Genomic DNA, 15,439 nt, shown 5'->3' with positions numbered 1-15,439 from the left:
GAGGAAACACTGTGTGTGTGGCTTACCGATAAAAAATCTGAACTTAAGTCAGTTTCCATACGACAAAACCAAAAAAAAAAAATGCAGCAACAAAAAACCAAGGAACGTTGGTCAGTGTAATGGGAAGCCCGAAAGGGTGGTGTCAGCATCTGATGTGGGTCCAGAACAGTAATGAAGTTCCTGGCCTCTAAGTCTGTCCCCTGGACTTTGTTTCTGGAGTGACGTCTTACTCAGGTGGGGATTCTCAAAAGGTGGCACGTGTGACCTTGAGCAGCTCCAGGCTTAGGTTCCTGAAGGTTTTCCACAGAGTGAGTAACCCTGTTTCTGCACAAAAGGCCCCTGGCTCGGGCTGTATGGGTCAGTAGGCCCTCCCCTGGTGTGGTCGTCCATTCCAGAGAGAGGGGCTCGCCAGGGTCAGATGCCCACCTCTGGTAGGTAGGGAAGATGGGGCTATGGATTGACAGGCCCACTGGAGTCTCATGAAGGGCAGTCTCCAGTAGGAAGAGAATGACCCCCAAGGCAGAAAAGCTTCTTCGACCAGAAACTTGGCAAATGCCAATACCCCAGGATCCTGGATTTCAGGTCTCTGAAGAGTAGAGGGACTTCACCCGGTCGAAGGGTAGGAAGCCTTACTTTTAGGCTCAATACTGCATTTAGGTCCAATTCAGGTTTTTGTAGGATAGTTGTGACAGGTGCTCCATTTTGACATCTGCCTCTCATGTCTCCTGAATCCACGACTCATGGCTTGGAGGCTGCAGGTTGTCAAATCTGGTCGAGGACTTTGTTTCAATTCTCTGCCCCGTTCCTTACAGGCTGTGTACCTTCGGGAAAGTTTCTTGTTCTCTCTCTCTGCCTCAGTTTCCAATGAATACCCAGCCTACCTGCCTCATGGTGCTTTGTGAGGACCGGATGGGAACCCGGACTTGGTTAACTGTGAAGTTCCTAGAGGACATTCCCACTCCCGCTGCCTGCTGGTGATGGTCTGGGGCACGCATGGTTTTGGTTTTTGTTTTCCCTAAATTACACCAAAAGTTTTGAAACTTTGTTCGGGAAGTATTACGCTCTCGGACAAGTTGTGTGTGTATGTGTGTGGTAAAATCGTACTTATTTTTATCTACTTAACAATGTGAAGTGTTGCGTGAGAAGGAAATGCAAATCGCCCCCCAGGTGGCTCTCAGATGGTTTGGCTTTGCTTCCCCGCTGAGGAGAAGTAGGTTACGTATGTGTCTTTTTTTTTTTTTTTTAAACGTTTATTTATTTTTGGGACAGAGAGAGACAGAGCATGAATGGGGGAGGGGCAGAGAGAGAGGGAGACACAGAATCAGAAACAGGCTCCAGGCTCTGAGCCATCAGCCCAGAGCCCGATGCGGGGCTCGAACTCCCGGACCGCGAGATCGTGACCTGGCTGAAGTCGGACACTTAACCGACTGCGCCACCCAGGTGCCCCTACGTATGTGTCTTAAAATAAAAGATGGCTAACTGTTCTTAGCCACTGAAGGGGGAAGGGAATGGCAGGAAGGAGAGGGGGCCAGGCTGGAGGGAGAGCATGGGGACAGGCCAGGGGGTGTCAAGGTGCCTGGGTGGGGCTGAGATCTGTCCTTGGCCTGCTCCAGTGGTCAGCACCTCCACCTGTGTCCCCATGGCCTGAAATAGAAGTGGGTTAGGAGCTTGGGCTGAACCTCAGCTCCACTGTCACCTGAGGGGTGTGAACTTAGAGGTGTCGCCTTGGTCACCTTTCTTCTCTGAGCCTCCGTGTCCTCGTCTGTGAAATGGATTCATAACATGACTTTCCTCATAGCGTTGTCGTATGGACTAAATAAAATCTGGGCAACTTGCTCAGAACTCTCAAAGGATTGTCATTGAGAGTATAATGTTACATACAACGAATGACTGTGAGTTTTAGATAGGAGGGACAGATGGCCGTGCAATTCTCATTTTAAGGGAAATAGACATGAAGATTGGAAGATTGAAAGCAGCTTACGTGAGGTGTTTGCGTGGCTCATGAGTTGGCAAACTTCGTCTGTAAAGGACCAGATAGTAAATACTTCTGGATCTGTGGGCCACACCATGTCTGTCGCAGCTACTCAGCTCTGCCATTGTCCTGTGAAAGTCGCCACAGGTGACACATCAACTAGCGGTTGTGGCTCTGGGTCAGTAAAAGTTTATTTGCAAGATACTGTTACTAACAACACTTAATTTACGATGGTTGTGGCTGCATTTGGCCCGAGGGCCTCGTTTGGTCCCCCCAGCCCCCTACGCCCCCCCATAGCTGGTGAGTGGCCAGGTGCTGAGTTAGCCACTTGCATGTAGGTCTTGAGACTTGAGATTCTAGCCGCGTCCCACTGTGACATGCAGCTTCCTCTACATGCGAATCAGGAGAAGCTTGTCTGCCACCAGGGGCCAACACCTGCTTTGGGAGCCGGTGGGAGCCTTTGGGAGAAGGGACGGGCTTCATCTCCCAACTTGTGAGACGCTGGCGAGATGTTTCCTCTCTTGAGAGCTTCATGTGTTTTATTTTTTAAATGTTTTTATTTATTTTTGAGGCAGAGAGAGACAGAGCATGAGCAGGGAAGGGGCAGAGAGAGAGGGGGACACGGAATCCGAAGCAGGCTCCAGGCTCTGAGCTGTCAGCACAGAGCCGGACGCGGGGCTCGAACTCACAGACCGTGAGATCATGACCTGAGCTGAAGTTGGACGCTCAACCGACTGAGCCACCCAGGCGCCCCTCATGTATTTTAATTCCTTCGACACTTAGGTGGGTTTTGCCGCCCTGCTGCTGTTGGCTGATGGTTCAGCAGAGGTGAATGAGATGGACTGAAGTCTTCATCTGGATGGGCAGGCAGGCTCCCACGAGCTGCCAGCTGAGACCAGGTCAGCACCTCCCTGGTGGCCCATCGCTGCCACACAGCAGGCTCCAGCGGCCTCTCCCGGGAGGTAGCTGGGGCCCTGGCTGGCTTTGTGCTCCTGAGCTGCTGGAACATCCCTGTGGAAGGGGGGTGGAGTGAAACCCTTCGGGAGAGCAGGTGGCTCCCGGTCATCTTGTGAACACTCTGCTCCAAGGGCAAGAAGAAGAAGGTCCCATCTGGGCAAGAATAAGTCATTAGAGCCTTTCAGCCTTGACCTCTGCTCCAAGGAAAGGGCGAAAGAATGCATTTGTTGCTGTCACTGTCTGCTCTGGGAGGCGGGAGGCAGAGGGATTTCTCTTTGCATTCCTGCCGACTCCACCTCCGTGGCCAGGTAGTGCCAGGTGACCTGGGCTGGGTGGGGAGAGGATTGAGCGGTGACAGCACAACGCCTCGTGTGGCATTCGCCTACTGTCAGGGCAGACCTGGAACCGGCACAAAAGAATCCTTGAGGCTCATTTAAAAGCTGAAGGAATAGGTGTATTTTCCATGAGATAACACTGTTGGTTCTTGAGAAATACGAATAATAAAACGATTAGGAGGTTAAGAATGAGATGAAAATGGAATCTGTGCTGGGTGGCTTGCTTGAAAGTTGCTAAGTTCTCCCTCTGAGTAATAAACAGCATGTTGAAGGAGATTGTGTGTTTGGTGGTGTTGCTCTTGGGATTTTGCAGGGGAAGAAAATGGTTCTAGGAGTTGAAAATATGAATCTATTGCATATCTTAATTCTTTTGTTCCTGAGCTAGGAGGGACCTAGCTTAGTGTTCTCTCCTGAGCAGAAGCGTAACAAAAAACATTAATTATATTTCGTGTACCGCTTAGGTAACTTCCAAAGGGAGATTGGGTTTGGGAATAATTATTTGGGGATTATTCTATTTTTAGTGCTGACATTCAGGGATTAACTAAATTGTTACTAATCTGTTACTTGCTGGCATGTTCTTCACCGCCTGTCTTATAAACTTGATGTGGGTATTGGCCCCATCAGAAGTGGGTCGCTATTTGTTACAGACTGAATTATGTCCTCCTAAAATGCATATGTTGAAGCCCTAACCTTGATGTGACTGTATTTGGAGATAGAGTCTTAAAAAAATTTTTTTAATGTTTATTTTTGAGAGAGAAAGAGAGAGAGGGAGAGGGAGCGTGAGAACAAGGAAGGAGCAGAGAGAGAGGGAGGCACAGAATCCGAAGCGGGCTGCAGGCTGTGAGCTGTCAGCACAGAGCCCGATGAGGGCCTCGAACTCACAAACTGGGAGATCATGACCTGAGCTGAAGTTGGACGCTTAACTGAGCCACCCAGGAGCCCCAGAAAATAGGGTCTTGGAGGAGTAATTGAGGTTAGAAGAGGTCATCCAGGTGGGGCCCTGATCCGATACGGTGGGTGTTCTTTGGTTCTCACGAGAAGAGGAAGAACTGGCTGAAATGCAGGCACACGGGGGATAGACTGTGTTGAGGACACGGGGAGAAGGCGACCTTCTGGCAGCTGAGGAGAGAGGCCTCGGGAGTAAACCAAACCTCCTATACCTTGGTCTTGGGCCTCCAGCCTCCAGAACGCTGGGAAATAAATTGCTCTCGTGTCAGCCCCCCGGTTTGTGCTACTTGGTTATGGCCACCCCTAGGCAGGCTAAGACCTTGCCAGCTGATGGCTCTTGTCCCAGCTTTTGACAGGTGCAGGTTCAAATCCTGGATTCACGGCTTACAGTTGTGAGTGCTTGGGACATCTCGTGCCTCAGTTTCTTTTCCTGTAGAATGGGGGGGATAGTGTATGTCCCAGAAATGGCATGTTCTGTGGTTGTGTGGTATTGTAGTGTGAATCGTGAAGGGGTTTGACTCGGTCTGAGCCTTGCTTCCTGATGACCTGCGCGCTGGTGTTCCCTGTCCCCGCGGGATCTTGACTGGTTTTCAGTGACTCACATTTGTCAGTGATGGAGGCAAACCTCTCCCTCGGATTTATGGCCAAAGTGGAGTAGTATAGTGAGAAGATAAGCTAGTTCTGGGGTCAGGCTGTGTGGATTTTTAGGCTCCTGTTGGGTGGGACCACCGGCTGGCTGCTTTCCTACTCACGGCCGCAGTTGGCTCGGCTGTATAATGGGGCCAGAGTGGAGCTGGGCTGGCATTCTTGCGTGTTGTACAGACGATGGTTCTGTGACTCCATTTTAATCTGCGTGAGACTAGATCCCTCGAGGCTGTCCTTGTGGTTTTTCTCTCCTGTTTGGGGGATGATCCTAGGTAGAGGGTCTCTTCCTAAAGTTTGTTTGTTTTGAGAGGGAGAGAGTGTGAGCAGGGGAGGGGCAGAGAGAGAATCTCAGGCAGGCTCCATGCTGTCAGTGCAGAGAGAGCCCGATGTGGGGCTCAGTCCCTCGAACCTCAAGATGATGACCTAAGCCCAAATTGGGAGTCTGACGCTTAACCGACGGAGCCACCCAGATGCCCCTGTATAGAAGGTCTTAATAAAAGACTGATCAGTCTTCTCTAGAGGTGGACCTTGTTGGCTTAGATTCTTGCACATCCTTGGTGCCTGGTATAAAGTGGATGCCCACTTATTTCTGTTAAGTTTTATTGATACACATTTCACACATCCCAGAATTCATTTACCTCAAGAATGTGGTTTTGTGGTTTTGAGTACATCGGCAACATTCAGTTATTTTCTCGATGTTTAAGTACGAAGGAGTGAATTCTTCGGCGCTTCATGTGTAGCCTTTGTCGGGTCGGTCATTGTTTGCTGTATCCCTGCTCTGTGCAAGGCCAATGCTAGTTCAACCCTGGGGATCGAGCAGTGTCCCAGTCGGAGGAGACGGTCTGCCTTCGTGGGGCTCACGTTCTTGTGAACTCGGGACGACACAGGCCAGGATTTGGTCGTGTTTGGCCTGCTCTCTAGCTATTGAACAGAGCTACCTAGCAATAACTCAGTCAACTTTACCTTACATTTCATCGTCTCTGCCGTTCCAGAAGTTGCTAACGTAGGCCGTCACTGTAGTTTTCATCTGATCAATATTCGCTGGACATGGGGAAGGGGACCGAGGGCAGGAAATACCGGGGTGGAGATTCCATGCTTCTGCGAGCTCCAAGGAGGACATGTGAGGGGACCGCCCAGGATGAACATTGGGTTACGGGGAATGGCTGCAGTGGAGGGCCGGCTGCTCTGGTCTCTTACCACGTTGTCTTGCATTTGCCGTGATCTGTGGCTGCTTATGGTGGTGAAAGGGGGCTGCACTTACTACTCTTACTACAGTGAGGGGCGACGGGAGGCTGAGTCACACTCATGTGGGAGTGACGTAGGAGGGAGCCCTTGTCTATGATGCTGTGGCACGTGGAGCTCCATCAGGACATCAACCAGATCCCAGGGTTCCACAAACCATCTTGGCTCTGCTCTCATCATCTTTCAGGTCAGCTAGGACCACAAAGGGCGACCCCCCCCCTCCCCCCAGAAAAAGGCCTTGGGGTCATGGAAACAACATGGAACCCTAAACAATCAGGAAGCTCATCAAATAGGTCTTTTTGTCTTTATTTTGTAGAGGGGAAGGGCACGTAATCAGACTGACCAAAGATGAGTCAAAACAGAACTTTGGATTGTATACCGCGGTCTCCTTTCCTTTTCACCCTCTGCTCTGTGGCCATGGTCACTTGTCTTTGTGGGTCTGGAAATCCTATCCAAGTCCTCAGAATTCAAAAAGTTCCGACGAGCTTGAGTGGTGTTGTGTCGTTTCTGCACAGTCACGTGAGCGGGTGTGATTTGGAAGGATTGATTTGGCCAAATGGTCACGTGGACTTCTCCTCGAGTGTCTGCTCTGCTAATCGTGGCATTCTGGGACCGTTGTGTGTATGTCGTGGTACAAAGCCCACGAGTTACCCCAGGATACCCTAGAGCCAGCATGCTGTGTGTCGTTGCCATACTCTGTATGAGGAGCACGGGATATAGAAGCGGCAACGTCAAAGAAATAAACTCCATAAAACTGCCTTTGAATCAGAAATGGCAATAAGAATAATGAGGTATTTTATCTTAAGAAGAGATACTCGTGTGTATATTCCTATGCGTAGATAATTTGTAAAGTCTCAGAGTAACACCCCTGCTACTGCTACAGTATAATGGTTTAGAACAGAAACATTGTTGCAGATGCTTTCCCCGTTCTTGAAAACCAATCCTGCTGCATCTGTATTCCCTGAGCACGTGGCCAGTAACCTCTTGTTTCTCCTTAATCCTTGTTTAGTCTCCGTTCTGTAAGCTTACGTAAAGTCGTAAGGTTTTTCCCCAGCTCTTTGGTTATCTTGCCAGTCCTTTAGGCTCTCACAAGCTTAGGCTCTGATATTTTGTGGGGGGCCAGGTGGGTGGGGTGGTGCTTATGGGAACAGCGGGCTCAGAGTTGTTGCGTGCTGTTACTGGTTTGTGCTCTTTATATTTGAAAGTAAATTTGGTGGATCTGAAAGCCCTTAGATCTTGATTTCTCGAAAGCCCTCAGTTTCTCGATTATCTTAAATACGTTACTATGTCTTTTGGAAGTATTGCATTGAAAGCTGGATCATAATCTAATTTTCTTGCTCTGAGAAGTCCCTTGCCCCAGGGTGTTCTTCACTTTTTCTGATGTTCGATAATTTTCCTTGACTGAATCTTGGTGTTCGTCACTGAGGACTTGTGTTCCCAGGTATGTGGCATGCTCTTGCAATAGGTAGTTTCAAATTTCTTGCAACAAAGTTTATTTGCCCTCCAGGGGCTTCTGTTTTCTCTCTGCTGGATCTTCTTTGTTGTTCGTATTTGTCACTTTCTCTCAAATCTTTTTTTTTATTTCCCTTTATTTCTTTTTCAGTTTTTTAAAGGTTTATGTTGAGAGAGGGAGAGGGAGAGAGAATCCCAAGCAGGCTCTGTGCTGTCAGCGCAGAGCCCAACGAGGGGCGTGACCCCACGAACCATGAGACCATGACCTGAGCTGAAATCGGGAGTTGGATGCTTAACCGACTGAGCCACCTAGGCGCCCCATTTTCTTACTATTTTTCTAAAGCTTTTGTGTATTTATTTATTTGACCTTCTAGGTGTTCCTTCTGGGATGGTCTTTATTTCTGAAATGTTTTAATTGCCTCAGTTTTGTCACCTCATGACTGAGTCTTTGTAATTTAGTTCCTGTTGTTCTTTGCTGTGGTGTAGCATCTCCGCGTGTCTTTGAGCTTCTTCGGAAATAGAAGGTCACAGTTACATGGGTATTTTTGGCATGCTTTCATTACCTGTGGGTATGTTCCACTTAACTTCTTACAACTTGGGATTTTATCTGGATCCTTCTCTGTTGCTCTTTATGTAGACGCAGGAAAGTAAACTTCTGGAAGGAGGGGAGGTTGAGGGCTGCATTTTCCAGCTTGGTAGAGCTCCCTCTGCTGTTCCGACGGTGCGCTCAGGTGTGTGGCACACTTTTTCCTGAAGCTTTCTGCGTGTTGTGCTCCCCTGCTTGTACCTAGGTCGCCTCTGGTGTCTCTCCCCTCCATTACGATTCTCACCAGTGGGTGGTGCCCTTGCCACAGGGCCCTCCCCGGGAAGGGCATCCTCTGGGCCAGTGTGCAGGATTAGCGGAGGCCAGCCTGCATGAGCCCCTCAGGGTCACGGTAGGTCCCTTGCTCCCCTCCCCCTGCTGTGGGGAGAAAGGAAACCTGCCCCAGCGCTTCTGTTGTCGGCTTAGCAGGTTGTCCTTTCCAGGGGGCATCCGCTGGTGACTGAGGGGTTCATTTTGCAGGGTATGTTCTCAGATGCCCACGTTGCTTCCCTCTGCACTCGCCTGCACGCACACAAGCTCACACCATGGTGTCAGTTGGTTTATCCTCTCCTGCTTATATTCGAGGGTTTGTGGGGTGCCTCATCGATAGGCTTCGGTTTTGCCATTTAGCTATCGATATATTTAGAGAGATTAACAAATTAGGCTGCTGTCACTGCTGTTTTCCTAGAATCCCTTGCTGAGCAGACCTTTAAAGTAACACTAATAGGGGTACCTAGGTGGCTCAGTCGCTTGAGTGTCTGACTTCAGCTCAGGACACGATCTCCTGGTTCGTGAGTTGAGTCCCGCGTTGGGCTTGCTGCGGTCAGCCTGTGAGCTCACGGCCTGCTTCCCATCCTCGTCCCCCCTCTCTCTGTCCCTCCCCTGCTTGTGGTCTCCCCAAATAAATGAATATTAAAAAAATAACACAAATAAATCCCCTCTTAACAGTGATTCCACCAGAGCAAGCACAAAAGAAGGAAGTTGCCAGTGAACATGAAATTGGAGCTGAATGGTCAGCTGGTCAGAGCCTCATGGGTTGCTGTGGATCAGAGCTCATTTTCCTTCACACAAGCGATGCCTCTCTAGACTCCCAAGCACCGCCTGTCATCCGCGGCTGTGCTTCCCGCGCAGGGTGCCGCAGACGGTTCCTGGAGGCGGGGATAGCGATGCCTTCAGCCCAAGGGGCTGCCAGCGGGACCGAGGTGGCAGGAGCCCCTGGCCAGTCACCTCCACCCTGAGTGGGGCATAGAAAAGTCATTTTGAGTCAGCCTTGGTTATGGATCGCTTTGTTCATTAAACCCTCCTTATTAAAAGAGAATTGCATGACTTTTTATTCTGAAAAATTTCAGGCCTTCCCAAGAGGTGTAAGGCTAGTACCATGGATTTGGGTAGGCATGCCCTTTTCCTAGATTCACCCGTGGTTCCCACTTGGCACATTGGTCTTTATTTCCACTCTTAAAAAATAAATAAATTGTGTGTGTGTGTACACATTTTTTTTCCCCTCAGCAATTGGAAAAATGATTTCAGACCTTGTGATTCTTTACCCCTAAGTCCTTCCACATTTATTTCCCAAGAATAAAAACAGTCTCTTCTATTACCACCGTAGTATGATGCCCGAGAAGATTGAGAGTTCCACAATATTTAACATACAGTCCATAGTCCTAATTCCCTCATTGTTCCTAAAATGTTTTTTTTTTTTAGTTATTTTCCCCCATAGAGTCAGGACCTCCATGAAATGGCTGCGTTCCTTAGCTTTGGTTGGCCTGTCATCAGACCGTCTTTGAGCCTGGATTCTGTGCTGTGCCCTCGCTGCGTGTCGCACAGGGTCAGGGTCCTGCTTCTCAGGAGCTTCTGCCTGGAAACAGCCGCGTTACAAATAAAAGCTATGAAGATTCGGGCTTCCGAGAGCTTCCCGCTGGTAGCTGTGCTCCTGAATTTGAGTCCCCTTGGTAACAAAGGCCATCCAGTCCCTGCTAGACTTCCAGACCCCTGTGTGCGGTCAGCTTCCTGGAACGCATAGGATTTCATTCGCATTTGGGCACTGGCCTTTTAAAGCCATCGTAAGAGCTTTCTAGGCACAGGGTTCTGGCCCTTGTGAATTCTCAGGGAGCCTGGAGGCCAGAGAACGAATACTCCTTACGTTTAGGAGCGTCTTCTGTCGTTCTTCAGTAATTCATCCCCAAGGTGTGGGGCGGAATCGAACACAGCAGCAAACTGTTGGCATCACGTCCAGATGAGCCGCAGTGACAGGCAGCTTGAAGGAGCCTGGTTTTGGGTTTTGTTTTTTTCTCTTCTGCTTTGTCAACTTGTAGTCATTAGCTATTCAGGGGAAAAGAAAAGTGTTTCCTCAGGAATGCGTTATAGTTGGTGAAATCCTCTGGGACTGATTGTGCATCCCTGCGAATGTGCCTTTTTGAGCAACTTGTGGTGTGGCCACCGAACCCTAAGCCATCGCGTATGGAGGGCCGTGTGTGTGAACGTGGATTTACAACCCTGGGGGAACCTGATTTTTATATTCTGTCTTTGCTTTGACCCTGAGATTTTCATCCCATAGCCGTCTTTGAAATTGGTCGGAGTGGCCGTGTTTATGGGCTGATGGGCTTGGGTGACTGGGGGGCGGGGGTCTCAAACTGGAATTCCTAGAGGGGCCAAGTGGGTAACGGAAGTGAATGAAGCAGGCCCCAGGAGAGAAGAGGGACTGGGGGGAGCCTTGGGGAAGCTGGAAAGCACTTGCCCTGTCTGAAGGAGCTGCCACCCTCCCGGCATCACCCACAAGTGGCCACCAGGCCCGCCGCCCCGTGTGGTCAGACACTGGGCTTTTTCAGCATAAGCTGAAAAGATAAGGGAGAGATCTCGATCTGTAATGGTTTGTATCTAATAAAACTGCATCTCTCTCTCTGTCTCTCTCTCACTCTCTCTCTCTCTCTCTCTCTCTCTCTCTCTCTCTCTCTCTGTCTCTCTCTCTCACACACACACACACACACACACACACACACACACACACACACACACGCCATCCACACCCCCTGAGGCTCAACAGAGCACGTCTCCATGCCACACAGCCCTCTACAGTCACCTTTGTCTTTCTCTCTCTCTGCTACTTGGCCTCCATTGTTGTTATTTTGTGGCTACCTTTTAAATTTTGCGTTTTTCATAGTCTACATTTCCTGCTCGTGGTCTCAAGAGGTTGGGATTGGGTGAGGGTATTGTGACCTACTCAAGAGCCAAATCGAGTGTTCAACTTGGCATTCACGTGCCGGGTGCGTCTGTCTCCCAAGGCTCCTCCACAGTCCATCACATTCCCAGATGCCACACCACCCGGAGGGAGGGGGACCGTTCCAGGCCTTTCCCGCCCTTCCTCGTACGCAGGCGGCACAGTAATGATGAGTGTGTCCCCTTGCTCCCTGGTGCCCCTGGAAGTGTTGACCAGGTTCTTGGCACCAAGGAGGTGGGCACATTTTGTGAACGGCACCCCCTGAACTGCATGGCATTTATCCATGTAACGCACTACCTGGGCCTTGTTACTCTCAGATCCTTCGATGTGCTGTATTTACTTGACGAAGCAAACTTTTCAGTGCCAGTTGTAAGCTATTTAATCCTTCAAACCTTACTCTATGGGTTGTTTTTATAAACCCCTATTGTTGGTTGAGAACCTTTAAAATTTTTTTTTTCTCTTTATTTTGAAATGATTTAAACATTGCTAAAGAATTGCAAGAATAATAAGGACTCCCTTTCGGCCAGATTAACTGGTCATTAGTATTTTACCATCTTTGAGGTTAATGACTCTATATCCGCCCATAAGAACCTTTTTGCTGGTCATTTAAGAGTCGCAAACATCATGACCTTTAACCTTTAAGTGCTTCTGTTTCCTAAGAACAAGGGCACCTGCGTAGAGACCTATCGTGTGATGATAAGATCCAGGAGATAGTGATGTGATAGAGTGTAAAGCTATTTTACCACTGAGGCTACTGAAGCCTTTTATGGCCATCTTCTCTGATCCAGAATCAGGCGTTGCGTTGAATTGTTGCATCTGTTAAATCCCCTGTAATCTGGAGCCCTTCCACAGCGTCTGTGTTTTTCATGACCTTCTGTCTCTATTCCTTTCTGGCCATTTGCTTTGTAGACCATCCCTCAATCTGGGTTTGTCAGCTGTTTCCTCATGATTAGATTCAGGTGATGCATTTTGGACAGGCCCTGAAGGGTTTTAAATCCGCTTCGTCTTGGTCTAATAAAGGGACACTAACTAGCAGGTAGACTTCTGGTCATGAGAGTGAAAAGCCATGGGAGCCCTGGGGCCCCAGCCAGAATTGGGCTTACAGGTGGGTCTTGCTGGGCAAGTGAGTTGCTTTTTTAAAAAAGTTGTGAATTAAAGTGCTTTAAGACCTGAAAGCTTGACAGAGAAATCCAGATTGCCAGCTGCTCTTGAAGATCTGGCATCCCTGGGGTCACAGTCCCACATGCCTGCTCTTGGGTCACGGATGGCCCCTGAGACGGGCATGTGCTCTCTCCCGTGACCCTTACCCACACACGATGCCCGACGTGCATTTCTCCTGCCTGCTTCACTCCTGCGTGTTAGTTGCCTGGCCCCCGTGGGTCTGCGACTTTGAAACCTCTAGAATAAACCTCTAGAACAGGCTTGCAGTTAAGCTCGCTCTCTATCCTGCTCTTGTACACAAGTCCTGTGTTCTTCTCGGGAACATCCTTCTTGAGGGAATAATTGGCCGTTGCATTACTGCTCCTTCTGCTCCTTCTTGCCTCTTTTGAGAGGTTGGTTTTTATATTTGTCATCCCCCTGCAGTGAAACTGCTCGTGCTCACTGTTCCCAAAGGTAGATTGCACATGGAGGACCTTCAGGTGTCCTAAACTGGCTCCCAAGGAGGCCCGGTTGAGGGAGAGGCTCCTTCAAGCTCCCAGTCGGTGTGGAAGAGGCTCCATCCCAAGCCGGGGAGGGGGGGGCGGCCTACAGCAGCCTAGGGAAGTCAGGCGAGGAGGGGAGGTTGAGTTGGTGTTCGTCCAGAGAGCTGGAAATACTTGAGGGAGGACTTGGGCATTGCTGTGCGTCAGCCCTCGCCTTTCAGTTGCATGGAGAAAACAGACCTTTGTAGGTTAGAAGACCATGATGGTGGAGCTTCCGTTTACAGTTTATGAATAACGATAGCAGAAGAGAATAGCTAGCATTTACTTAGTACTTAATATTTTCCAGTCACTTGATACATATTTGCATTTGTGCCCGTGTGTTTGTGTGCACACATACTTATTTTAATCGTCCCTGTCAATTTCTAAAGTAGGTACTAGTCTCCCATTTTACAGTGATAAAACCAGGGCCCAGAGAGGTCAAGTGACTTACCGAAGGTCACACAGAGGCAAAGACAGTGTTTGTGTTACGCCCGTTGGGCCTCAGAGCAAACACTGGGATGACACAAAGGACTGGGGAAGGCAGCTTACTGCTCACTTGAAAAGTCAGTACCCTAAGAAGTAACTTGAAAGAGTTTTGAGTATAAATGACAGTCAAGTATGATGCAGCTATTAAGTTTGGAACCCTATGATTTTCGTGTTGTGCTCTGGATATTTTGGGTGTGTATCATCTGCAATTAATTACCTTCATGAGTTGCTGGCGTTGTTTGGGCTGTTTCCCTGGCTCTGGATATGAAATGTGGGGCCATCGTGCCATTCTGAGTGGAATTTACCAGGTGGCTAATGAGATGGGGTTTATAAAAGAAATAGTGAAATGGTGGGAATAGGGAGCAAGCACTAAAAATCAAACAAGCTTTTTACGACCCTCTTCCCCGCCCCCCCTCCAGCTGGCAGATGAGACACCATACAGCTCAAGGAGAAATGCAGACTGCCCAGAATTCGGCCCCCCTGGCTGCCTTTGCACTGTCTTTTTAGAGAAAATGGCTGGAAAGCAAGAAGTAGTCAGATTTCTTGTGCGTGGTAAGGGACCACTGCTTCCTGAACCACGTCACGAGAGGTATATTGTGCCTCTCTGGACTCTGGTTCCGATGGGGTGTGCTGGGAGAGCACAGGGCCGTGCGTGGTTCTTGGGTTCACGTGTGGCCCGGAAGTGACCTGGGGGCTGGTTAAAATGCAGATTTCAGATCTACTCCAGAGTGCAAATGTTGAGCCGTGCAGCGGGGCCTGGAATTATTTTTTAACTCCTCACTGTACTGGTGTTGGCCGTGAACAAAACATTCTCCTCCATAATGCATACAATTCGTCAAAATCAGAAGATCAACATTAGATTTTTCCATCCAGTCCCTTTTTCATGTTCAATCTTTACTGGTGGTTCCAGTAATGGCCTTTCTTGCAAAACGATTGAGTCCAGAATGAGTTGTTAACATGTAATTTCTTAGGTGTGGAACAGTTGTTTTGTTTTTTTTTTTTTTAAATTTTTCTTTAACATTTATTTATTTTTGAGACAGAGAGAGACAGAGCATGAACGGGGGAGGGGCAGAGAGAGAGGGAGACACAGAATCGGAAACAGGCTCCAGGCTCTGAGCCATCAGCCCAGAGCCTGACGCGGGGCCCGAACTCCCGGACCGCGAGATCGTGACCTGGCTCAAGTCGGATGGTTAACCGACTGCGCCACCCAGGCGCCCCGGAACAGTTGTTTTTTGAATAGTCATTTCCGTTGACTTTCATGACCTTGACATTTTTGAAGGTTATTGGCCAGTTGATTTTGCAGAATGTTCCTCGGTTGGTTGGTTGTTTCCACGATTAGCTTCAGTTTATGCATCTTTGTTATTAACATCGTGGTGGTGATGCATGCTCTTGTGAGAGTGTCCTCGCGGGTGGCACACACCTTCAATTTGTTCCATGAGAGATCATGTTGACTTTGATCCCTGGATCTGATGGCGGCTGCCCTCCTTCCCCACTGTGAACAATTCCCCCCTTTATAGTTGTGCACTATTTTGTGGGGAGGTAGTTGGAGCCAATGTAAATAACTGATGAGGCATTAAACTTTCCACTTATTCATTTTTGGGTTCGTGGATGTCTCTTTTGTTCAGTGGCTCATCATCCATTACTCTCAACATTTTGGTGGTCAGATCATCCTGGATTGGTCTGGTGGCAGTGCTGGTGAGTTGGCTTCTCTGTCCTTTTGAAATGACCTCATGAGCTTACACTGACACCCACCCTGAATTCCAATCCAACACTACCCTGTCAACCTCTGGTCTTCTCAGTTTATGTTGTGACTCCCTTCTTTGAAGTGAGAACCTTGGCTCCTGCTGTCTGTATGTTTAGGGATTTGTTTTAAAGATATCATTATGTTTATTTTTGTGTTTTTTTTTTTACCGTAAATTTTTG

At 48.8% G+C, this 15,439-nt stretch overlaps 1 protein-coding gene across 6 annotated transcripts in view; it reads left to right on the top strand.

The window, feature by feature from the left end:
* SNX29 (sorting nexin 29) overlaps positions 1-15,439 on the top strand; it is a 499,225-nt gene that overhangs the window by 157,559 nt on the left and 326,227 nt on the right. Inside the window, exon 14 of one of the 6 annotated variants that reach the window (XM_045048370.1) lies at positions 9,083-11,094. The exons of the other annotated variants lie outside the window; for them this stretch is intronic. Within the exon in view, the coding sequence (XP_044904305.1) occupies positions 9,083-9,125 (43 nt within the window). The 3' untranslated portion in view covers positions 9,126-11,094. Of the gene's footprint in view, positions 1-9,082; positions 11,095-15,439 lie in introns of those variants that run through there. 6 annotated transcript variants of the gene reach the window in all.

Source organism: Felis catus, chromosome E3 (assembly GCF_018350175.1).
Source record: "Felis catus isolate Fca126 chromosome E3, F.catus_Fca126_mat1.0, whole genome shotgun sequence".
Taxonomy (NCBI): Eukaryota; Metazoa; Chordata; class Mammalia; order Carnivora; family Felidae; genus Felis; species Felis catus.
This window is presented reverse-complemented; position numbering and strand designations above follow the sequence as displayed.